The sequence below is a fragment of the Colletes gigas genome, unplaced genomic scaffold (assembly GCF_013123115.1).
Source record: "Colletes gigas isolate AHSC1104 unplaced genomic scaffold, ASM1312311v1 Colletes_gigas_Sc00018, whole genome shotgun sequence".
Classification (NCBI taxonomy): Eukaryota; Metazoa; Arthropoda; class Insecta; order Hymenoptera; family Colletidae; genus Colletes; species Colletes gigas.
Window position 1 is genome coordinate 5,361,353 of NW_025106647.1, and position 26,850 is coordinate 5,388,202.

At 41.9% G+C, this 26,850-nt stretch overlaps 1 protein-coding gene across 1 annotated transcript in view; it reads right to left on the reverse strand.

Annotated features, from left to right (window-relative positions):
- LOC122400477 (zwei Ig domain protein zig-8-like) overlaps nucleotides 1-24,267 on the reverse strand; it is a 40,941-nt gene extending 16,674 nt beyond the window's left edge. Inside the window, exon 1 of the mRNA XM_043401971.1 lies at nucleotides 23,629-24,267. Within this exon, the coding sequence (XP_043257906.1) occupies nucleotides 23,629-23,698 (70 nt within the window). The 5' untranslated portion in view covers nucleotides 23,699-24,267. The remainder of the gene's footprint in view (nucleotides 1-23,628) is intronic.
- Between the last annotated feature and the right edge of the window lie 2,583 nt (nucleotides 24,268-26,850).

Below are 26,850 nucleotides of genomic sequence, written 5' to 3' on the forward strand. Positions count from 1 at the left end.
AAAGATCTTGGGGAATGCGGAATGAACCACCTTTATCTACCCCAAAAGCCGGTCTTCATCCAAAGAAGGTCATGCTCTGTGTCTGGTGGGATTGGAAAGGGATTCTGTATTATAAGCTTTTACCAAATAATGAGACAATAAATTCAGAGAATTATTGTTCCCAATTAGACAAATTAAAGACAACAATTGAACAAAAACGTCCAGAAATAGCGAATCGGAAGGACGTCGTCTTTCATCAGGACAATGCGTGGCCTCATGTGTCTTTGATGACTCGACAAAAGTTGTTGGAACTTGGTTAGGATGTTCTACCCCATCCACCATGTTCACCAGACCTCGCACCCTCTGATTTCTACCTATTTCGATCATTAGAAAATTCCCTTAATGGAAGAAACTTCAATTCTTTGGTTAATATAAAAAAATCATGTAGTTTTTCAGTGAAAAACCTGAGAAATTCTGGAAGGACGAAATTTTCAAGTTGCCTGAAAGGTGGAGAACGGTTGTAGAACAGAATGGCACCTATATAATTTAATAAATGTATATTAAAAGTTAAATTTTCTGCGTTTCAATTTTCCTTCAAATTCGGCACGAACTTTCCGGACAACCCAATATATTTGCACACTAATAACATTTATTATTATGGCGTGACACTTCCTGAGCTCGCCAGCATAGGGCCACGCTCTCTCACAAGTGCTCGACCGACCACCTATGTATGTCTATATCACGATCTTACGAGTTACGAACCGATTAAAATCGTCATTATTGCTGGTTATAAACACTTTCCGTTTCACGATAGGTTACAGGGTGGACATTAATTATTATTTTATAAGGAGTTCTTAGAAAGGTGTTACGATACGGAAACGCGTTTCCACGTTATCGCCCAGTCTGTGCAGGCACACGAAACGTTTACCGCGGCTCCTTGGATCGCCGGGAAAAGTTCAACCCTTAACCAGAAACGTCGACAGCGTCTTAGGAGAATACATTAACATGATTCCCCCGGACCCGCGCGTGCTTGTTACCTCGGGCGAATTTACATTGTACGGATCCTGGTAGCGTTGCCATGATGGAATAATAAAAGGATCGCCGGAATATAGTGTATTTGGTATTCGTGACGTCCATACGCGCGGCTTCCCTCTCTATCCGGCATTTCACCCCTTGCCTTTCGGAATAAATCCTATCAGAGCTTCTGCCAAGCCATCGTGCCTTGGGGAAATGGATACTAATCCCGGGGATCCCGATTCGGATGGATCCGAAGGCGGATCAGCATTCCGGCCCGAAAAGCAGCAACGTGGGCTTCGTTCCAACGACCTTGAGGGCCCACATCCGGTCTATCGCCCAAACTATAAAGGAAGCACGTATTTGTTCGCGCGTCGTATCTTTCCTACGTGATGTGATATCATACACGGCCTTGAAAGGAATTCATTTCCTCTCCGGCTTTTTTTTTATTATGCCATACAGGATGGACCACCCCGAACCGTGATCAGTTTTGATTATTCTCTTGTTTATGAGACGATCGAAAAATTTTTATTCCGTGATTTAGAGATTTCTGAGATTACAGTGGATCATTTGTTAACTCAAGTGATATATGTGATCGTAATATCATGAGAAAAATTCGTATAGAACCCAATAATAAATAATAGACCCAATGCAGTATTTCCGAGCACAGCGAAAAGGCAACTCGTAGCTTCTGGTTTAAACGGTCGTGTAGCTGCCGGGGAATCATTGTTTCCGTAAAAAAAAAAATCGTAAAGTGTCGTCGGAGTAAGCAAAACGTCGCAAAAATTGGACATCCGCGTACTGGAACAGAGTCCTTTGAACCGAGAAATCCAAGCTCCAAGTATTTAGGTCGCGTCGAAGAACATGCGCCCCGTCCATTTGCAGAAGAGAAAACTTTGCCAGAACGTGTTGTTGCCACTGGCAAAACATGGTGGTTCATGGCGTGGGCATGTTTTTTAATATTCGTTGCAGGCGGACTGATAAAAATAATTCCGTTCCATTCCATTAGACCGAGCTCGTTTAAATCTCGCGGAAGATTCTCGCTGCAAAAAACGAAAGAGAACGCGGCAGCGATTTGAAACTTTCGGTCAGTAAATCTTCGATTTACCACTTTCGGCCGCGCAACCTGAAATATAAGGTGTTTCATAACACGCAGTATCCACTTCGCTGGACAAAGGATATAAAAACAGTTCGTATAAACATGCGGCCCGTTTGACCTCGTTTCCGAGTAATAGCCAATTTTGAGCTCCGGTAAGGTATGGCTGTTTTCCTTTATAGGGATTGCTCGAAATGGCTACCTTCGTGTTACATCCACCTCGTGTTATAGACTTTCTCGATCTTCCAAAAATTCTAGACCCTCCTCGGATTTATGCTGCACGCGTCCAAGAAGAATCTCAACGCTGCTCGGTGGAGGAATAATCAAACATTTTCAAATGACCCCCAGGAAATAAAAAAATTCAGAACATTTAATTCAAAATGAGATTGACATCGAGCCCCATAATTTAATTATAAATTGAAAACTTGATTTCCGAACGACTAAATTTTAACAGTCGAAGGAACTTCTTTTGACGTTCAGTTCGATCGACAGCTCGAGAAATTCAGTCAAGATCAAAACGCGGGGCAAAACATTGAAGGATGGAGAAGTAAAATAATATCGTCGACGCTCGTGAAACGGACTGTATTTTTGTATATTTTTTTGCTCGTCGTTCCCGATATCAGGCTGCATCCCGATATTGCCAGCCTCGAGATATCGAGAGCCGCGAACGCGTTTATCGGCGACACGTTCGCGTAGTTGTCACGAATTCGTAGCGGTGCGAACGAGATATCGCGCGAAGAGAACGCAAAAATTCGCGGACCCCGTTGTCTGCGGGGATCGAGAGGCGTCCCGATTTATCGCCGACGCTTCGAGTTCGTAAGTTTATACGAGACGTCGGGAATACGGGAAGAGCGTCGAAGGAGAAGAGCTCGATAAAACAGCTCTTCGCGGAAACTTTTTACACTTCGAAGCTATCGTTGGCAACTCGTCGTGCGCGTTATTTAACTTCGCTCGCTTCGGGCGCGTTCCCCGGCCGAACGACTTTCAATCCACTTCTGAAACCACGTTGAGGGAAATATAGAGCTCTATCGGTTGATTTAAACAGGAGTATCGAATTAATGGCCCTTTTCGCTCTTGGGTTTATTTGTTCCTACGCGGAGGCGCGCAACTCAAACGCGACAGCGTCTCGAACGTACTGAAAACTGGCACGAAGTCTCGCCTCGTTCGCGTAATCAATGCCCTTATTACACGAACTATGCAGCACGGTTGAGAAAATTCGACAGAATTTACGAACTGGACCGTATCCGCGCTACGAAATTGTTGGAACGTTGACGAAGGTAGATGCAATGTTAATCGAATCGAAAGAATATGTTATTAAAGTTGAAACCTGTTTATACATATATTATTGTATTGTCCGGTAGAAAATCCGACGAAATTATTTTCTCGTCGAGAGATTAAATTTTGGTTTCGCTCTGCTCGAATATTCGATGCAGCTTTTTGGGAACAGCAGTTCGCAAATGCCGGTTTACGAAAATCAATTTTGTGATCCCTGGCGTAAACTGTTTCTGTCATTTGTCATCGAAATAGCATCCGAATCAAAATAACTGGACAATCGATCGTCAAAATATTCGTATTCGAATTCATTGTCTCTCTTTGAGAAACAGCAGTGTTATTCTGAATTTTTATTTTAAATTTCGCGTAAATAATTCTCGTTTAAAGGAAACGAAAAAATGTACAAAGAAAACAGAATTTTATTTTAAAAATTCGAAGAGCGCTCCAAAAAATTGGACCAATACTGACTGTATTGCGCTCCGAATTTGAAAACCAATTCAGTACAACATTTCAAAGAAGACAATAGACCGATCTATTGAATCGTTGAACTTCATATCGCGCCTGTATTGATTGTTTATCAAAGGATTAATTGGCAAACTAGTAGCGTTCAAAAAACAAGCTAAAAAACAAAATACTGTTATGCTTTATTTCTATAACATAGACCCGTACGTGCGTTAATAGTTACAAATACAAAGGCGAAAAATACGTGCAAAACCCATCGAATAAATATTTTCCTATAAAATTCGAAATCTAGCTATATATATTAATTTTAATATTACTTTCTGCAGTTACTTTTAGTCCAGTTTAATAACAGCTAAGTGGAGTGTCGCTTTTACTCGATTCTCGAATCTATTTCGTTTTTAATTTCTCGCATTGTTTCGTCCAGACGCGATAAATACGCCGTCGATTAATTAATTAGCTGATAATACGACGCAATGACCCGACCGACGCGAAGTAACAAGGCGACCGTTTCTTCGAGCGGTTATTTCGTTCCCCGGGAAATAATGCCAGTCATTACTGCTGCGCAAACAAAAAGTTCCGCGTCGGCCGTGGATGACGTCAGTGCAGCGAACGTGTTAAGGGAGTATAAGGAGAACGCATTAGCGGTATTGCTGTATTATTCAACATATTTTAACCGACGAAATGAAAGGGCGCTGAAAGAAAGTGATAACGCGTCGTGCAGCACCGAGCCGAGTAGAATAGGAATATATTACGACAGCCGACGAAGTGAATGAGGCGGTTCATAAACCGAACTGGAAACTGTCGTCGACCGTAACGGACTGGATACTTGCTTTATTGCTTCTGAAATCCTCAACACGTTCGAGAATAATAGACCTTATTTTTTGGCCCAAGATTTCCGGCAGGCTTAAAAATAAATATTACAATACATTCACATCAGGAGGAAACGTTCCACTCTTTTTCATAATAATTGTATCGTATAGTAGCTGTTATCTGCCTACGTTCGCGTTGGAGTCGAATTTGACTACAGTATGTTTTTAAAAAATTTGTTAGTTCAATTTCAATGGAAGAAAGTATTATTCTTCTCGAGTCATTAGTCACCATTTGTTTTAATTACTCCTATTAACTAAATTCGAAATTTGCATGCAAGATTGCCTTCCATATGTGATTTATAAATCAGGTATTGTTGTAAGAAATATAGAAAGTTATGAGACGAGGATAGTCTTATAGTTAATCAATGAAATAGCTGACACACGAAACTGTGCAGAAACGAGAAGCTTCCCCGAGTGATTATTGTGTAATCCCCTTTCTATAGATCGACGTTCCTGGGTTTATAGGCCATCTTCTCGTTTCTGCTCGGATCCAGAAAAATATAAAGTGTTCGCAGAAATGAAACACAACGATACGAGAGCTAGCAATCTTTCTAAATTCGAAACATCCAGTATTCGATGTTTATCCGGTAATATTAATTTGCACGCCGGGTATGGCCGTTCCGCATCACCGGATGTAATGGCCGCTGCAACAGCTTCGTAACACACTTTTCTGCCCTGCGAGATATTCACCGTTCGGATTGTTCCCGATTCCTGAATCTGATTACAAATAAATATGCCAGACATCGACGAAATATGTAATGTATTCGTGCGTATATCATTTAACTGAAATATGCAGAGCGTATGCATTATGCAAAATAAAAAATGCATTTTTAAACTCCACTGATGACGAAATAAATTTCACTCGAACAACGGATACCACTTAAGCGTGACGAGCCGATTTTTAAGAAATTTACATACGAGATACACGATTTCAAATATTTCACGTCCATCGGTTTACATACTAGGGTTAAAAATAATAGTTTTATTCCAATATCGACAAATACAACACAATACAATTCTACTCGCTTCGACAATAATTACATTACTATAATCTGTCGTAAAAGTAAAAATCTCACCGTATAGGTGGAAAATTTTATTTCGTCGATTGATTTTTTTCTCGATTAAAGTCCCGTTCGACGGGGATTTACGGATCGTGAATAGAATGGAAAAACAGGTCGCTGATGATTCGACGTAGGAGGAACCCAGTTAATTGCAAAACGGTACTTAATTAATGCTGTTTACGGAATCATCGAAATTTCTGCAACGCTCGATCAATACCGAAACGCGGCAGCGTGCGGTCGCGCCGGCAAAAATCGAACGTCCGCATTGGCAAATAATATCCGGCCGTATAAATCCAGGCCCTTTCGATAATGCCTGTATTCATAACATTTGGAGTCCGCGGATTATCGCGTTATTGGCACCGTCGCCGGGTCTCGCTACGAAACGCTTAAAGCGTTCGCGTGAATTACACCGAGGCGATATCCGTAATTGTTCAACGTAATTTCACCGTGGCATTACACGGCACCATTTCGACGACGGGAACACTTAGCTCTCCGCGCGGAATGCCCCGTGACGGAAGCTGTATCCACGGATTCGAGTACTTTCAGGTTTTAACGGCCCCTGCAGCAACGGGGAAGCGATTACGTCGTCGACGGCACTAAATACCCCGGCGCGGCGTCTTCGGCTGCGATTCCAACGCTTGCGAAAACTGCTACTCCACGGTAAAGATTCGCGGACGTTTTAGCGCGGGGGAGTAAACTACGTTTACGTACAATATTTCAGGGGGGAAAAGGAGAGTTCAGTTCTGGGTTAAGGAGAATGTGGTACCATGAGTAAGTGGTACAGTGTTTTCCAAAGTAGCGGCACGACTTGTAAACGACGTCTTATAATCCAAAGTAGAAACGTGGACAAACGTTCGTCTTTTTTTTTTTAGGTTCATCTTGTCGATAATTGAAATAATTCTGGAGCGTGCAGTTTTATTTTCGCGACGAATGTGTCGAAAAATGCTTTCTAACGCTGGGACAGAATCGAGCGAAATCTGAAATCTGGTTTGATCGCATTCGTCACGATACAATTACGCGTACTTGTGCTGTAATCGCACGGCAATTAACGGCTAATTACGGTGTAATCATAATCGTGAAACTTTAAACCGTGTAATAACTGCTTAATTACAGTGTAATTGCATGCACAGTTATAGCTTGACTTGCGTTTTCTCCGCTTACATAGTTTCCAGTGGCGGCACAACACACGTTTGTAGAAACGATTACTAGTCTGTATTAAAATAATTCCAACAGATAGAAGGCAATCGTAATTATTACATACACAGTGAAATTCATCATTTATTCGTATCGTTCGAATACTTGTCAAATGCCCATATAATAAACTATTTGAACATTCCTAGCAATATTAACTTTTAATTAAAATCAACTTCGATTACTTCTACCATGAAGTATTTCTTCCGTATGACTCTACAAATAAAAACCAAGAGAGGTGTCTTGTAACTCTAATGGATAGCCAGTACTCGGTTGAAGTAAAGAAGATATTGCAGTACTAATGGACTTGACATTATTTACGAACACAAGAAGAAGTAACGGTAGCTAGTTGGGTTGAGTAACCTAAGTAGATTATGGTTGGTAGACTAGTATAGTCAGTATATTAAATGCACTTAAACTTTAGAAATATTTAGAAAATTGCGCCAATCGCGAAACAAAATTTTATTCTATATTTCACACGAGGAATTACTTTCTTGCCGATTGTAACGCGATTTCTGGGACATTCTGTATAACATCTTGTCGCCGGCTCGACGTAGAACCGTGGTGGACGTTAATGCAGGCAACGCAACGCCATAAATCGTGACCCTACGTCGACACTTGGTCGACGGGAGTGTCCAGCCTTGGGAAATTCCCAATGCGTCACTGTTGAAATTCGCGACCGTATACACCTCAGCTTTCAACTACCAATCACGCGACCGTACTTGTAACAATAACTAATCATCGCTGGGAAACTCCATTAGAAACCTAAATCCGACGACAGGCGCTGTGGAGTCTCCTTCTAATCGACCTTTCGTTAAACACGAATAACGCGAGAGATTAGACAGTTAAGCTCTAACCATTTACAAAGTTTTGCATCTCCCTCAAATCTTTCAAATAGTTACATCAGATCTGAAGATCTGAAGATCTGCAATTTTATTTAGTTACTTCCATTAACTTTTATGCAATTCAAGGTATTTGTGCTGTTTTAGGAAAAAATGGCGATTTCAAATTCCCGCTGGAATAAATTTATTTCCCGGGAGCAAAGCTCGTATACTCATTATAGATATTTGTCAAGTTGCAATTAAAGTAAGTGCTCCAACAGACGACCGCTTGAAGGAAAATTTTCGAGAAAACTTACGTACCCTTTGTACTTTTTACGAGATGATCGCATTAAGTTTACAGAGTCGCTGTTCCTTTATCATCATTCGCGGCGAGAAACTTTCCTGATGCGCGGGGTACGCAATTATGCTAAATTTTTCTGCGGAAACTCTGAAACGTTTCGATGGTTGGTCGTCAACTGCCTGACCTCCGGTTCAGTAAATTGAAAACAGGGGTACACGATTTATTTTTTAAACAAAGAAAGCTTCCACTGTCAATTGTTTGCTACTTTTTCATCGAGATACGGAGCATCGAATTTCGCATAGAAAAAATAATACCAGATAATCGCAGAACAAGTTTTGTTCCAAGTTCCAATTTTAGAAGTTGCAATTGCGTAATCTTACCACCGTAGACCGAAAGACTTTCTCGATCGTTTTAATAATAATACACGTCCTCGAATTTTTTCCAACGGTGGTTCGTGGCTGGCGATAATCCTCGTATTTTAATGCTACCCAAAGGAAATAATCAAGCGACATTAAATCTGGCAGGCGAGCTGGCCATGCAACGTTATTACTACACTCGATCCAACAGTTAGGAAATAATCAAGTACTTACGACTTTCAACTTCTGGCGTCGATGTCTAACAGATTCAACAATGACTGTGTTTACCGCAAAGAATTATTTATAAGCTGTTTCGTAACTCATGTTTTCTATTGCATTCGTTTTAGACTTTAATTTCGTTTAATACAAGCTTATAGCAGTGCAAGAAAATGTTATATACCTTTGAAAAGTGTATTTATGTTTTCTTTTTCCTCTTTTCGCGTTGATCTTTTGTTGGCTACCGGAGGTCCCTCACCTACGAGGACCTTACGACCGACACTGTGTTCGAAATCGAGTCGAAGAAACGTCGCGAGAGCCGTGTTGCTTCGAAGATAAGGTTTTACAGAACGCTCAAGAACTGGAAGCTTCAAGGAGCATCGCGCAGACCTTGGGGACAGAAATACTCTGGCTACACTTTACCCTCTCGAGCATAGAGAATTGTTGCGGCACAGAATCGTGATCCGATGCCGTGGCGATTTCTCTCGCGATTTGCCGCTGCTTTAGCGACAATATCCCAAGAGCTGGTTGAATGAAGACGCTGTACAACAGTGTTTTACATGAATCTGATATACTGGCGTCACAGGAGGACTGAATATATTTAAATAATAACGGCCGAATCTGTACAGAGTGTTCAGGAACTGGTGCCACGACTCGAGAAGGTGTATACAGGCTGTTGTGTATACAGGAATAGTTTATCGGGAAATCAAGGAAACTGGTACAGTAGTGTTCGGATTATCCGGAACCCGATTATCCGAATAACTATAATAGAAGGTGGACAAATTAAAAAGTTTCGAATCATTCTGGAAAAATTATTTTTAGTTGCAGGAGTCAATTACAATCATTTTTGGTGAATAGACATATCCACGAATTCCTAACGACTTTCGAGAAAAAAATTCCTCACTGAAAATATAATTTCTGGCCAGTAATGGTTCTCCGAAATTTCATGCGTATATTTAAAACATTATAACTTGTGGAAATGTAGAAATTCTAATAATACTGAAAAAGTTGTTCTTTGACCCCGTAAAGTGAAAAAAATCCCATAAAAATGGTCTAATTTTCAAACAGCCATAACTCGTGCAATAGTCAATATATTTCAATGAAACTTTTTTCTGGAGTAGGGCTCATGGGTACCTACAAAGAAGTATTAGACAACTTTTCTATGGGGCGTCAAACAAAATTACTAAAAATCAAAAACGAATTATTAAGAAAAATCGACAAGGGGGGTTGGTGCCTTTTTTCGGCGAAAAAAGAATTTTTGAATCGTTCTAAAAAAATTACATTTAGCTAGGGCGTTATAAATCATTTTTGGTGACTATATATACCCACGAATTCCTACATACTTTTGAGAAAAAAATTCGTTACCGCAAATATAATGTGCGACCAGAAATCTATGATTATATTTCTCGTTTTTATCACTTCAAGAATGACACACAATTATTTCTTAGGTTAAATATAAGTCAAGTAATGGCGTGTTCCCCCTCATGGAAAAGTCGACAATTTATTTTTCTATTATGTCAACTGAAATATTTATGTTCCATCCGATTTGAAAGTGAATTTCAGAAATGGCACGAGGATTTTCAGGAGCCCAGTCATGGGTATTGCGAATATCGAATAGTGTAGTTGGATTCGGTTCATGGAATACGAGAAAAAATTGTTGCAATAGCAAAATGCCTTCCGTAAAAGTAATCACGATCCATCAATCCCTGCGTACGACAGCCGCAATAAGGATGGGATTTGTTCTCGTGTCATATTCGGAAAACAATTTTTTCCAGAACACTACGCTGAGAGACAAGTTAACTCGTGCATATTCCAGAGTTTTCTTGTACGCTTTGAAAAAAAAGAAATGATTTCTCCGCGAGCGTTCGTTCGACTCATTGAACGACCCTTGTATCGGATTCACGACGATTTGAATACCGATCTTTGTAATATCTAGCAGCCATAGATGTGTCGTGCACCTAATACGAGGATTATGTCCGTGTACTCTCGATTACCGTATGCAGACATATTGACGGAATGACGAGGCCCGAGAGTCTGGATAGGAAACGATAATAAGTCACGATATTGGTTACCTTTACGGTTATAAACGCAACCAAAATTAGTCCACAGCGTAGTAGAGTGCGCGTATTCGATATTAGTTTATTTGAAAATCAAGTCTCCTGCTAAAAATGTCATTTCGAACGTATGACTTATCTTTTCACTGATTTCGTTGGAATAAATTTATTTTCTCACGCGTGTAAATTTATGCTAGCAATTCAAACGAAAAATAGGATAATTAAGAATTGCTGGAAGAATAAATGATTATAATTCGGGAACAAGATCAAACGTCGCACGCAGTTATACGAGCTTTTTCCATTATTGTTTTTTGATCAGCGTCGAGGCGGTTTCCGGACTAACTAATTTGTAAAAGCTTCTCATTTGCGCATAAAAAAGGTTCGATTTAGTACGTTGTTTCAATTATAAATCGTTGGCGTGAAAACGCAAATTAGAAGGTCTGCGAATATTGCGCGTTTGATTAGTGCTTATTCGTCCGAAAAATTGTCCCGTTATTCACGGTTGAGCACGATTCTATGTTTTTGTCGATTTAAGTGTTATATTAAATGCTGACCAACGCCTTTTATTCGAGCATTTAAGCGTTGTTCTGAAAATACTTGATGTATGTTTGAATCGACAAAAGAAATTACAGTTAATGGGGACGTAAAGAAACATTTCTACATTGTTTTGTTAATTTAAACGCAATACAAACGGTGATTTTTTGTCAGAATATGCGTGTGGTTTTTTTAGTTTACGTTTAATGTGAGCGTTAATTAGCGCCTGTCGTTCGAGGATTAACGCAATTTATTGAGACTAGGTCGTGCATTGTTTCTGTCAAATTAGGCGTTACATTCAATATTGGCTAGTGCCTGTCGTTCACGAATCGATGCAATCTATTCAGATTAGGTATGGTCATATATTGTCGTTGACAAAGTAATTGTTATATTCACCATTGATCAATGCTTTTACCAAAAATTGACGTCTCAGCAAATTGAAAATCGTTAAGCTACGTTGCGTTTCACGCAGTTTTCCAAAATTCATTCGACGTTTGGTAATTTGATCAGTGTAACTTTGATTTTTCCAAACGATCGTTAGTAAAAAAGTAAACAGATTCGAACTGAGATTAATATCCTATGTCTGCACACAAGATGTTCCACGCGACTGGGCGGAACTGTATCTTGGAAAACTGTTAGAAGCTGGAGAAATTTTATCAGGCAAATTTAAGCGATGTAATATCGTTCCCTTTATGTCGGAACCATAAACGTGTAATTCAATAAATTCTGGAATTCGAAGTTTTGGCATTGTTAAACTGAACAATAACTCACATTCATGAATCAAGCGTGGGAGTATAATCACCATTGTTATCTAACGTACACATTTATGGTGTTGGCATAAAATTAGGAACAGATAGGCATTCGAGTGTACAAAATACAGCTGCAAAAAAGTGAAAGTTTTCACATTCACGATTCTGGCACACTAGGAAAGATACGTTCTACATTTTTGTATCTTGGAATAGTAGTACAATTTTTGTTGCTGTTAGGTGATTAAACTTTTCTTTTATATAAATATATTCTCTGTTTCTAGCTTTTAGAGTGCCAGACTCACTTTCTAAGCTCGAAATCAGAGGCTTAGTTTCTTACGACGTTCTTGGAGGTGACACTTCGTGGTTCAATCTTCAAGGTGGATACGTCCTGGCTTTGGTCTCGACTTTATGATCGTAGGTAAGACGTCTTATGAATGATTCTGACGAACTGTTCTCTTCTCTCGCCGAACGAGTTGAACCGGATCCCTGTCTTTTACCGAACGAACGTTTCCTCTCGAGATAGCTTTTTATATCCTTCGTAAAATTCTGTCACGTATCGATATCAAATTTAGTCACGTATCGCCGTTTAATCTATAATAAGTTCCGTCCCCGGGCCTGGCGACAGCAGATAAGAAACTTCGCTTTAGGTTTCACGATACATCGATTTACGCTGTAAACGTTTTTATCGTACGTTTTCAAGTTGCACCTTGCAATTATTGGAATATAGCTGTTGACTGATCACTTGCAACTCGACTCACGCTCTTTCTCTGTGGGACCACGTTGAGTCTCTTTAACCGTTGATGATTTCGAAACAAATATCGTATTATCGACGTGACAAAGCAATCGTGAATGCACTGTCGCTCTTATTGGAAAAAACTCTATTGGTTCGAACGTGAAGCGCACAATCTGCGTTTGGTTAGCGATGAATTAACGCGAAAAGCAAGGGGGTGCTCGCGATTCACGCTTACTCGCCTCGTTTCCCAAGAATCGCAAGGAATCGGCAGAAAGACGAGACGGTGTCGCGTCTACCGTCGATTAACAAACGCTTCCAGTCGATCGTATCCCGCTAATTCCCGGCCCTGAGCCGATATCCTTTTAGCCGTATCTCGGCCAATCGTTCCACGCTCGATGAATCGATTTGCCAACGCGTTTCCGTTCAGACGGCGCGAATTGGATTGGCAATCAGTGTGCGCCGACCCGGTATCGCGTGCACCGGGGACGTGCGCGACCAATCAAAGCCCTCTCTCCCAGGACACTCGATCTTCCGGACAAAAGGATCCTTGAGGGATGCAAAATATCGAGCGCTAACGTCGACGCCCCCGACCTCGCCACGAAACGAGCATAATCAGACGTCACCGTGGCTGCGTCTGCCATCCTCGCGTTTTTCATTCTCGCGAATTATTCCATCCGGGATTAAATAAACGTCGTTTTGTCCTCATATTCGTTGCCCTCGCGAAATCTGTACTTTTTGCTTTATTAGCCACTGGACGATTTGCAAGAATTTTTGTCGAACCGAAACGAGAGATGAAAAATTACCTTTGTATCTCTATAAGCTTTATTAGCAATTGGACGATCCATTTGCAAGAATTTTTGTCGAACCGAAACAAGGGATGAAAAATTATCTTCGTATTTCTATAAGGTAGTAGCAAAAAGGGTTGCGTTCGTTGCACGTTTCCCGCGATACGATCCAACTTTTTTACGTCGATAAATTTTCTATACAACAGTCGATTTAAGAACTATTTAAGATGGCGGAGTTGCGTGGTTCTTCCCTGTAGAACCAGCGACAAGTTAGGTGTAACTTTTCCAATAGTTTTCGAACCACGCTCCCAACTCTAGTCTAAGTATTAATATTACCCAAACAAGAACAAGTTGCGAAGAACACGTTCTATTACCACCCGATAGTTTTCATGGACTTAATAACTCGCATTTTTAATATTTCTCTATCTTCGTAATATCAGGGAACGGTAAAACCTGCAGGGATCTACCAGTTGCTTTATCTCGCTGTTCAGATGTAAACGATCCGGGATCAACGTCTGGAATTATTGTAAGCAACTGAGAAATTGTTCGCATCTGAGAACCGGGTATTCTTCCGCAAGTTTTCGTTTCCGTTATTTCCCTAAACTGTTTCGAAACTTCCATTCTCCCGCTGACTTTCGTAACTCCTCTGATCCTTTTCTCGCTAACAATTTTGTCGACTCAGCCTCTCTCACTTTCTGAATAATTAACGAACGATTTTCTCGAAATCTTAGAACCTTCGTTTCTACGAGTGGATATGAACCAAAGTTCCGTTTTTCGCAATTTAATTGTTTTCTGTGCTTTTGTACTATTTCTTCGGACCTCGCCAAAGCCTTTTTACGCGGAACGATCGTGACCACTCGTTGATTACAAAATTATACAACTTCGGATTTTCTCGGCTCGATAGATTCTCCTCGATCGCGTTGAATCCTCGTTCTATTATTAAGCTGGTCACGCGGGATGGCCTTCGTTGATCCGTTCTTGGTCTTTCATTTAACATCCATGCAAGCAATTTGCCGCACGCGTGTAATAACTACCAGGTGCACGCGCAACACCAACGACACTCGGTTGATTAAGGCTTTTGATCCTAACTGCGCAGAATCTGCTAAGTGTGAGATTGAATATCACCTTCGTATGCTTCCGCGCTCGTGCAATTTACATGGTTTGCAACCTAATCCCCCCAAATCCTCATTGTTGGTTGTTGGCTCCCACTCTCTCTCCTACGTAACTTGTCTTCCTTAACTGTTGCGAGTGATTCGACTCTCCTTGCAGCCCAAACTTTCATTCGACGTCTCGCCTCGACGTTCGATTTACTCTCAACGATCTAAATTAGTAAGACAACTCCAGAAAATCAACCTATACTATATTCCCTTAAGTATAGATTTACTAATCGCGGAATCGAAAGTACCAGCCTGTTCAAGTATTCTCACCTTTTTCAAAAACTGTATTCTTTAAATTTAATGTAACATAACTTAATGTCATAATTTAAGTATTGTATAATATGAGGTTTAAATTTCGAGTTATCAACGGTTCGTAATCGTTTGATCATTATATTACGAGACGAATTTTATACATTCCGTTCTGGCTGAATTCGTGACAGATAGATTCTCCACTCGACGATCCATCACTCTGTCTCGTTTACAAGATCCTTCATTCTGGAATACTTATACATACATATATACTTATTTAATTTCCTTTCATCCAATGCGTCTTCGCATACAACGATCGCTAAGTTTCGTCTACATTTCTTCTATCTCGCTTCTAAATTCCAACTTTTATTGTCCGACGCGTCGTCCAACTATTTTAACTCCAGCCCTCACGACGTGCGTTCTTCGGATTCTTTTGCTTCTTTTAAACGCGCCGCTCGTAGTTTCATTCTGCCCTATTTCTCATAACTCTTCTTCCCGCTCTTTCTTCGTGCACTTACCAGCGACATCCATTTTGTTTTCAAACCAGGCTCACGAATTTAAGGGTCGATCGTCAGACGGTTTCAGTCGTTCGCAGTATTTTGTGTTGTTTGCTGCTGTTTCGTCGCGATGCAGACGCTACATAAATAAATGAAAGCAAATAAATTATTGTCCGCGACGTTCCCGGGAATCGTGTTTCACGCCCAGATTATCGCTCGACGAGCACGAGGAGAACGAGTCGGCGAGAAAGGGCGTAAAAGGGAGCAGACGGGTCGCCGATGTAATGCGGTATTTATGGCCGATTTCAGCGTGAGATATCGTTCGTAAATTTCAGGGACAGGGAGTCGTCGCACGAAGGTAAACAGAAAGGGGCTGAAGCGTTCCGTGATTAATCCTAGATCAGTACACGTTGGACATCTTTTCGCGTGTAAAAATACATCGCCCCTAAGTAGACGCGCGTGGGGTCTGGCGGGCCCCCAAAATAGATCATGTCCTGCTCGACGTCGAAAGATAATGGAAAAGTAACCAAATGATCGAATAATTTTTATTTTACTGGAAAACGCTGCTAGCCAGAAAATTCTTTTCGTACAAATTGATTTATATTTTACACGAATTACCTCAAAATTCACATCGAAACGTCGACCGATCTCGACAATATTAAATAAATATTTAATCGTTAAATTAAAATATCAAATATTGCTTATTTCATTTTCTCGTTTAACGCAAAATGTTTCAAAATTTATTGGCATCGAGTAATATAAACCGTTATCGAAATACGATGGATCGATTGAGTAATTACGAGGTGCGAAAAATTCGTCAAATTTTCCACGCACTTTTGGATATTTTCATTAAATTATTCGTAAAGTAATTGGAGTTTCGAGATCGAACGTTTATTTCAACTTACTGGGGTCGCTTTGGAAATTGAAAAGTTTGCATAATTCATGTACACGTAGCGGAAAGGAATATTTTAAACGTTTTATCGAATAAAAAGTGCAAGAATTGTTTCTACGTATCTCGTTTCATTCTCTGGGATGCAAGCAAACAAAGTGTCGCTGCTACTCGTCGACCGAGGATGTTAAGAGGAAGAAGGGTGGGTCGATATCCCCGTTACTATCAATTCCATTAAAAATCTGCATAAAATAGTAAGGTTTCCAAATTTTATTTGCAACAACTTTTGTTACGCGTGTTTTTACTGTAAAAGTTATGGCAAGCGAAATATCATAAATTTGACGGCTGGCACACGACCCCAAAACTCTCCTACTGAGAAAGAATTTCACGATATAGCTTATATTTTAAGTCGATCTATCTTATAAAGCTCCAAGTTTCATTACGGTTGCTCCAGTTGCGCGATACGATAACAAACAAATAACGTAACTGCAAAAATTCGGTAAAAATTCATATCGATAATCGAGTTATTCTTTCCCCCCGCGCTATAAAACTGTTTTATCTCGAAGAAATGAAATAATGTAAATGTTACGTAAAAATTGGATTCGAAACTCGCTTTCTGAGTGCGCACAAAAGTAATTTTATTATGGGTCTAGGTTGAATTGGAGTTCGCTGTCGTCCAATCTGTGCCGCGAGGTTAGATTCATTATTTTAAATGGAAAACGTTGAGGACAGAAATGGTACCAATGGCTCGTGGTGCGGTTATTTCATAATTGATATTTAGAGGTACACCAATATCACTTCTATATTCTCAATTAATGCTCTCTCCGAAAATACTTTACCAACATCCGCTCCAGACTGACGCCCCAAGCGAATTATTTCAGCGAGATGGAATGCAAAAATTAATATTCTCACGTTATAAATATATGGTAGAATATTAGTCGCTAATGGTGAGCCATTTTTATAAGAACCGGCTTTAAACTGATGTTGGGGTAGGTTTTGTAACAGCACTTTAGTTGCACCCTGCCTCTTATGCACGTTCCGTTTCACCCTTTTCACACTACACATATATTGTTCCTCCTTCATGTAATAATAGAAATAATATTTGGAAGTCGTTCTTTCTCGATCGTCGTTTTAAAATAAGTCGAAACGACGCGGGAAGTTTGTTTCGCGCGCAGCTATATTTTTGTGGAAATCGATTTTAAAAATCTATCTACCTGCAACAATGTCTTGTATAAAACAACAGGATGATAGTAGTTGTTTATCACTATCGGAATTAGCCCTGTTATCGCCTGTGCTACTGGTATTAGCTATTAGTTTCCATCGAACAAGATCCAGGGTTAGGTTAGCTGCCTTTGTCCGAAGCTCGCCTTTACGTATTGTGCGATAACTCCGATATAATATGTACACTTTGTTGTACTTGTGCAATAAAGCCATTATAACGATAATATTGATACTAATGATATTTATAACAACAATAATGTGACGCGATGCAACGACAAGGAGTATACAAATACGTATACGCGCACGGTGTTCCATGAAACGGTTGAATTCGTTCGAACGATAAAAGCAGTATCTGTCGATAATTTCTAACTACGCTTTCTGTGGGGACAGGCGAACAACTACTTGGACAGAAAAACATCTGTAACTCGGAAACAAGGCCAGGCAGGACAAACGTTTCCATAAACTTTTTTATCACTTTCGTACGCTGAATACGCCTCTGAAGTTACGCCTATGTTTCATGAAACGTTCCATGTAATCCTGAACTATAAATAGCAGGCTATTTTAAATTTTATTTATTTTAGTCGAACGTTTCAAGTTTTATTCTAACAATAATTCCCCTCCTCACGATTCATCGCGATAAATATTATTGACGTCGTAACCGTTATCTGGGTAGTATTTATCCTGCGCTTTCTATCGAGGTTAATTTATTAAGTTCTTATTACCGCTGTCACCGTGTACGCTACCCTACTGCGGTGGCTCGTTATTATTTTACGTCCTTAAGGGGCGACGTCCCTGGCCAATAAATCCATCTATCTATATATCTATCCTGTAAGACATATATTGTCCTCGGAATTATAAACGAGTAATACGTCCCTGAGGGCTTTAGCGATCCACGTTTTTCCTCGTTATCAATCGTGCCCGTTTAATTATTTTAACCTAACATGCGGTGCTGTTCGCACGATTCAAGAAACACAACGCGCGATCATTTTCAATTAATCGTGTCCGATGATAACGTATGTACGTATACATGACGTTCAGAGTTCGCGATACTTCTACTATGCAATAAATATTCCTACTCGCGCTACGTATAGATTTACAGTGACGAAACTATGCAACACACTGAAAACTTTGTCCAAATTACACGCCCGGCGAGATTAATGATCAAAATATATCGTCAGAGTACTAGCGGAAAAAGTTGTAGAAATATCAATATAATTTTACGCGTCTGCTGGACTCATAACGTCAGCGTAAGCGGAACAAAGCAGAAACGTAACCTAATTTACAGAACCCTAAGACGAGATAGAGTGGAATTAGATTTAAACTAATCACGAATTAATAAAGTTACTGGTTAATTGCTACGTAATCAAAATATGCTTCTTGCCCCCCCCCCTATCTCGATCCCCTTGTTCCCCTCGTGTATGTGAAGCTTTCCTGATTATCGTTAATAGGCGTATCGTGCGTTCGAGCGCAAGAGAAACCGACGCGCGTATGGAATATTAACTGAGATAATTACATGTAATCAGAAACGCGTACCGGCGGATTGCGTAATCGGATGAAATCGACCGTAAGCAACGGGGATTTTAAAAAAGTAAATCGCGAAATACCGTGGAGAGGCGGGTGAAAGTGGAGATAAATTTCTCGGAAACAAAAAGAGGATTTCTGACGTATATTTCCTTGGAGACACCCGGGCGTCGGTCGATGCGGAAAGTTGAGCCTCGGCGGGGGCGCTCTTTTCCTCCCCCCGCTTTATTAGAACGACACGTACGAGCGTTCGATGTAATTTTACGACGTCATCGGGCACTAAACTCAGACATAAATCTGGATTTTCAGACACCCACCGACGAACGAAGATCGCTTTTCTTCGCGTCCCTTGCGGGACTAACGCGATTTTCTGTCTTACCAGTTCATCAAACATTTACGTTCGACTACTTCCATCGCGCGCTTCTGAGATTCCGCGACGGTTTCATAGATATCGCGCCATTTTCGTTTAATCGACCGGGATCAGGAGAATAATTATCACCGTGCTGCGACACTTCCGCTACGTTCCGCGCAATAATATTTTCAGAGACGACGAGGACGATTCCGCAAGATTTATTTAAGAGAACGTGTTTTTAACTAATCCTTTTATTTCAGACACGTTGTTAGATATTTTTTAACGGTGTGGAGATGTTTATTAAGTTCCTACGGAATTATATCATTGCACGCACGAAACAGAGAGAATATAAAAAGGGTTGATTCAAGCCCTCAAGTTTAAATAAATTGAATTGACTTTCGTCGTCCCATAGAATTATTATCCTACGATCTCCAATCTGCGTAGTTACGTAGCGAATTCTAATCGAGACTTCCGATTCTTTTCGGATATCAATGGTTTTTTCATTCCGATATGAGAAAGAAGATCGTTTTCTGTCAAACGTCGACTTATGGTCTTACGGCTTACCTCGAATAAATTTAAACGAATTCTTACCTCCGGACGGGCGAGAAAAGATTCATAACTCTCGTTCTTATCGTCCCTACCATATATAATTACAGATTATACCCCTTTCTTGATATCTAATAACATTTGCAATAACACAACGATCGGCGTTGTGAAATCATACTTTATCATTCCGTGTAGTAATTAACGTATGTTTTCAGGACAAATTTCCCTTTCAAATTTCGTCGGGCAAGTTAACTTTCGCAACGATAAGTGTTAAACATTCATAGATCATTATGGTTCCGAGTGTTATGAATCACGAGGTCACAGGGGGATCGTACATTGTACAAGAAATAATGCGACAAGACCGATACATCAACGTTTTAGGAACCCAATTAATACCACAGACCGCAGAGGGTTTCCAAATGGCGTGTACACATTTATGCATGATTTCGCGACGCGCCACAAATCACGTAAAGTCACGCAGTTCTTAAGCGACAATAAAACCACAATTCTCGGCTGGTCGGGGAACCCAACAGACCTTAATCCTATCGCGGGCATTTAGGAGGCGGTAAAGTAACGTATGTATGTCTAAAAACATCGTGACAAATAAAAGCGTTCTAGTATAGAAACCGACAGAGATTTGGAACACTGACAATAAACTCGAAGACATTTTTGTTGAAAATAGTTTGGGCCGTGAATCTATGCCAACCGTGGAATTACAAAGCGACGAGTACTCACTGATTCATGCCTTGCTCGAATTATATACGATTTCGAATCTTGAAGAATCATTTTCAGTCTAAATAGAAATAATTCGGTCAGTTTAAATATAAATATATAGGAAGAGGTGCACGATATTTTCCAGTCACACTCGAAGCGTAATAAAGTCGCACCAAAGATGCCAGTAATTTTGCGGCCATGTTGCTTTAATCCGATGTCAAGAAAAGTTTATGGTAGTATATTTAAGTCACTGATTAATCCTTTCACTCGTCGTTCCTCGTGACGATCCAACGTAAGAGATTCGATTCTAACTTTGAGGAGTGTCGATCACAGGGTCGCGCAAACTTAAATGTTCCTCTGATCGACACGTTGTCAATTACTCGTTCAATAGTAGCTTCTAAATGCAATTACTCGCTTTAACGGTCGAACGTCACGGTATTCTCGCGTTTCCTAATTTATCGATATATTTCTAATGATGCGATAATTGCTGTGGCATAAGACGATCTCAACATAAATTTCTCGTTGTCAGAAGGGAATCACAAACATTATAATTTGCACCTAGTGTAAAAAAATATGCACAGCTTTTAAAATTTTTAATCGTAATATTGCTGGGAATCAAGATGAAAGAAGAAATTAATAGCACGAGTCACTGCAACACCTACCGAGTAATCTCTAGAGAACCTTCTAGAACGATACAGACGATTCGAATCTACCCTATACACCAGTGTTTAGAAAATGCTAACGTTATAATAAATCAACGAAATCACTGTGAGGATGACATCGAAGGCGAGAAACAATTGTTTCCAAAGCAGCCATCGAAGAGACGCAGCTACGCCCCTCATCCGACGAAGCGATTGCCGAATCCGTCCTACGCACCAGTGTTTAAAAAATGCTAATATTATAATAAATCAACAAAATCACTGTGACAATAGTATCGAAGGTGAGAAACAATTGCTTCCAAAGCAGCCATTGGAGAAACGGATATCGTTAACAATTAGGGCGCGATAGACGTCAGACGAGCAGCTAGCCCCCTCATCCGGGGAAACGATTTTCCGTAAGTGGTGGTCGCTGGAGCCCCGAAATCTCCATTCCGTTATAATTACGTCGGTTGGTTAATCACCGTGTGGTATAATCAGCGGGCAGCGCCGCGATTATGTTACGGCTGTAAAGTGCATAATGCATCGCGTCGATGGAGAAATTGTTTTCGCGTTGCGGATCCGAATGCGCGGCCGGCCGCGTAGTTGATATCAATTAAGAGTGTGTCCTGCGGGGGCGGCGGGAAGGGCGAACGGGGGACAGGTTTCGGCCAGAATCAGGCGGGCCAGGATTCGGTAAATTATTTAACAAAATTACCGAGCGCACGTTAGCTGCGCTAATGGCATCGGTTTGCGCTCCGTCGAAAGTTCTACGAGTGTCGTTTAGTTCGCGGTTTGGCAGGCTCCCGTGTGTATTTTACCGTCTCCCGTTCGGAAACGCTCGATAACAGCGGGCTTGGTAGCCGACGAATGGGCTGTCTTTACAAAGCGACTGACACGGATAATGAACGACACGATTGACAACGCGTCGATGTCTACTTTGCGCGGCGAAACGTTTTTCCGGGTGCCTCTCGCCGCGTTGGAACCAGACGAACTTAATGAACCCATTTTACAAGCTACTTTGATGAGAGTCCTGAGACCGTGAAGGGGGAAAGGAGAAATTATTGGAGGGATAAGGGCGCTATACGGGGCCCCCCTACGGAAAGGGAACGGTATCCTGGGAGATCATTGAGATAAACCATGCCGTAGGTAGCTGATCCGTGACTTAATGCACCCTCGATTGAATCAGCAGAAAGTTTCACGAACGGGGAAAGAGTAATTGCCCACGCTCACAGTGCAACCAACAAGTATTTCCACGAGGGTTATATAAGCGAAATTGATGCTTCGTTCTAGGAAGATCCAGGTAATTTCGCGGGTATCGCGGTCGCTATCTCCATACTTTTGATAGCCGCGAACCACCATAAACGACGGGGCAGTAAAACTAAGTAGCAACGAGGGGTCGTTTCAGCTGACGTAATTGAGTTCGAAGTCCGTCGTCGAAAGGAGCCGCGAGATCGCGATAACCGGGTGCTTTATCGCGGCGTTCGAAAGGGGATCCACTATCCGAAGCGAGTCCGAAAAAGCTAACGGTTTATCATCGGCGAAACAGCCGCGAAAGATGAAATCGATAGACACGTCCCTGAACGACGTCAGAACGAAGACGAGGGAACACGCTACCCTTCTGCGTTCGCCGCCCCCCCCCCTCTTCTGTCCCCCCGATGACGGAATCATCGAGTCGACACGGTGACCCGACGAGGACAGCCGACGAGAAAAGAACCGACGAATCGGAGAACGGGGGTAAAATACAATACCAACGGCGCGACAAACAAGGCCAACACCGTCGGATACGGCCCTGGACCGGGGGGACCGAAGACAGTATCCACCACCCCCTCATACCCGGTCGGTGAAATATCTTCCGCCAGTCCTCCTTTTTCCCTCCACTCGCGTAATCTGGATCCTCGTGACGATCGAACAGCGGCGGAACCGTCGCGCGATCAGCTGCCGAATTTCATGCGTCGCGGCGCGGTTATCCGCGGGGACTCGCACGCGTGCAAATTTACACGCACGTATAGTTACACCCCAAAATCTGATCGATCCATCCGCAGTACAAGTATCCACAGCCTCCGTTTCCCCTCCACCCCATCCTCCCACCCCTTTGTCACGTCACTAGCATCTTCACCCCCTCCCCCCACCCCGTCCCCCGTTTCCAACAAACCGTAGGAAAGCAAGTCGACAGTCGACGGGGGTCGTGGACCCGGGGTACGCGATCTCTCGCGCGGTCATCGACAAAACCAGCATCCTTTGTTCGCCACCGCCAGTATGTACGCCTCCGTATACACTTTTGCTACGGATCGATCGACGATCCACGAGACTCGAGGCCAGCACGCGGCGTGCGGCGACATATGCTCTCTTACCGGTGATGCCTAGGAGAATCCAGCACACGAGGCACAAGACGTAGTAGTTCACGTAAGAGGATCTCCTCATGATGAAGGAAACGATGACGTAGAGGACGACGACGACGGATACGACGACGCGGTTCCCTTCGACGGGTCCACTGACATCTCAGAGAACAGCTATAGCGCACCAGCACGGTGCACCTTCTCACTTCCGGTCCTCCGTCATCACGTTGTTCACCCTCCTTTTTGGCACCCGTGCTACCAGACCTCGTGCATAGCAGGCACCTCTCTCACCCGGGGTGTCCCTTTTGGCCCCTCTGTCGCGCACGTTTTATCGGACACACCACCCGTTCGGGATTCCGGTGTCGGTCACTGGTCACATTATCCTCCCCGCGATGATAACTCTCTCTCTATATGTTACGGTCCGTGCACCGCGAGTGTACGTGCTCGGATCGTTTCTCGCGACGTGCGCGTCTCCTACACGGCGTGCGCCCCGGTGCCTCGTAGTCCAGGTCCGTTTTCCCCGATCACGACGAGTTGCACGACGTAAACGTCGACGGGCGCGGACGCGTCGCGTGGTTTTCTGGCCCTTTCGACCGACGGGATCCTCCGACGCGGCTAACTACGACCGAGTTTTGCGTACGGGTCGTCTGCGGTTCGTCGTCCCGGGCGAAGCTCTGAAACCGCCGGGCCTCCAGTGGCACTGCCCGCGCCCGCCCGGGGATTCCGCGCAGGCGTGCTCTTTCTCCTCTACTCTGCCGATCAGTCAGCCTCCTCCTTCCTCCAGGCCGCCTCGCGCTCGCTCCGTCCTCCTCAGTTCTTACCCCTTTCTCCGTCTCGGTCTTCTTCCACGAATTACTACTACTACCGTTCCTACTACTACCTCTGTCCCCGTTGTCGGTGTCGTTGTCGTTGTCGTTGTCGTTGTCGTCGTCGTCGTCACCACCACCACCCTCGACGCTGCTTCTGCTTCTGCTGCTGCTGCTGCTGCTGCTGCTGCTCACGGTGTTACTACCACCGACGTCGCGGTTGCTGCTGCTGCTGCTGCTGCTGATGCCTAGGGTTGCTTTAGCGTCTTGTACGCCTCTTGCTCTTTCAACCCGCGACGTCTTTCGACCGTCCTCTGTACAAATTTTACGCTCCTTACGACGTTAACCTTCGTATCTCGAGGCTCCCAACGAGCCTCACCAGACCCAAAAGCATCCTGTTGGTCTTCAGCGCGAGTCTTCCGGCCGGTTGGTCTTCTAGCGAGGATTTGTGAACTTGCGGTAGGTCGATCGAGTGGTTTAATTAGCCCACGGAATCGACGGGCCAGTCCCGCTTCTTACCGGGGGACTTTTAATCAGCTTTCGCTTTGGCTCCGTCTCCGTTGGTGTTTACGATTCTTAATTTTGCCGTCTGATTACTGTTCCCTCGGAGCTTTTAATACCGTCCGGACGCTTTCGTGGCTTCCCGTTCGCAATCTCTTTTCGTTTATTCGCGGACCCTGACCGTTCCTTCTTCGAGTCGTCTTAAAGGGATTGCCCCTGCGACGAAAAAAAGATTGATATTTTCTCGAAACATCGCGACGAACGACGTTTCAAGCTCGCCTCGACGTTCGCCTTCGCATTCGATCGAGCTTGTCAGTCTTCGGTGGCGGCTAATTTCGCCGATCAAAATTTTATCACGCTTATTAATTTTGGACCGATTGAATTTTGCTGAATGGTTCATGAGATTCGCGAAACGTCTAGACCGGAACTTCTTAATTTTGTATCGCTAGCGACGTTTCTTCGATAGAAGACGAAATTATTTCCTTATAAAACCTACAGTACGAATTCTGATTCGATGATGCTGAATTTAAATTATTATTGTAGGAATTTTTGTTCTTGTTTTCATAATAAAAGTTTGGCTTGCTATACGGAACGTGCTTCAAGTTTTTCAGAATTTTCGTCCAGCGCTTCGAGAGGTCACGATTCATAGTTTGAGAAGCTCCGCTCTACATAATACCGCTAGATGGCTAAGTGCTTAAACTTGTTTCCCGCAAGTTTTATTAAGCAAATGATATGGGTGTCAATTACGGCGAGCAGCAATCATGCCTAAGGCAAAAGTTATTGGACAAGCTTTATCAAAGAGTTCTCTGGTAGTCTGGAACGAAACGTATATTATGGGAAACCACCTGTTTCCATTAAAGAACATGTTTTAAACCTTCTTAGAAGGTGATTATGCGTCGCATTTAAATAAGCCAATTATTATTTGATGGCACCTAATTTCGGTGGCTAAAACTGTACTCGTTAGTTACGTCGCGAGAATTACGAATTCGAAAAATTAACAACACTATAGAAGTATGAATTTTGAAATGAGTTGAAGTGAATTATGAAATAAAAAAAAAATATTAATGTTACAGAACATTGAGCTGAATATTTTTTATATGCCCCGACACTGTACTTTAAATCTATTTTTCTGGATATGACATTTTTCAAGCTCGTTGCCACGGTATTTTGTAAACCAATAAATCGATTGACTTGAAATTTTACGTACATATTAGGTAAAAACAAAGTTACATTAAACTACATATTCGTTAAACGAATTTAAAAATTTTTTTTTTTAATTCAAATCGTTTGGAATTTAAAACAAAAATTAACGCGTCGAACGTACTCCTAACATTTAAAATTAATATGTTCGGTAGTTGTCTGAAAAAAATCTTAAATATCACTTAACTTAAAGACTCCAAGCTCGCCAGACATTTGAAGGAGCTTTCCACTGTAAACGTTAAGGAAAATTAATCACGCTTTATGCGCGTTTCATTGAAGTTATTGGTGATAAAATTATGTTTGTAAATTAATAGATTGAAACTCGAGCAGTTAGAGAAGTTATGGGAATTCCAATGTAACCTCGTGCGGGTAACAATCATAACACTCGGTGCACGCAAAACGCATGTTCGTAGATTTAACTTATAAACAACTTTGTTACAATATACACAATTGCATGCATAAATGGAACTGCAGTGAATCACGATGTACTTTAACGTTATTTTCCTCGAAACTAATTTTCCCTAAATGGTGTTTCTAACAATTCTGGCAATAATAAACCAATCTCTACAATATTTGTCACGCGTATAAAACGTGTGTACCTTAGTGGTCGAAAACACACCAGCATGCTATCTGGAATTGCACAATTTTCACTGAAAAAATTGTTTCTCTATTTTTTTTTGTAAAGTTTTACTATTTTTCTTTGTCGTTTCGTCCATAGCTACGCCCATAC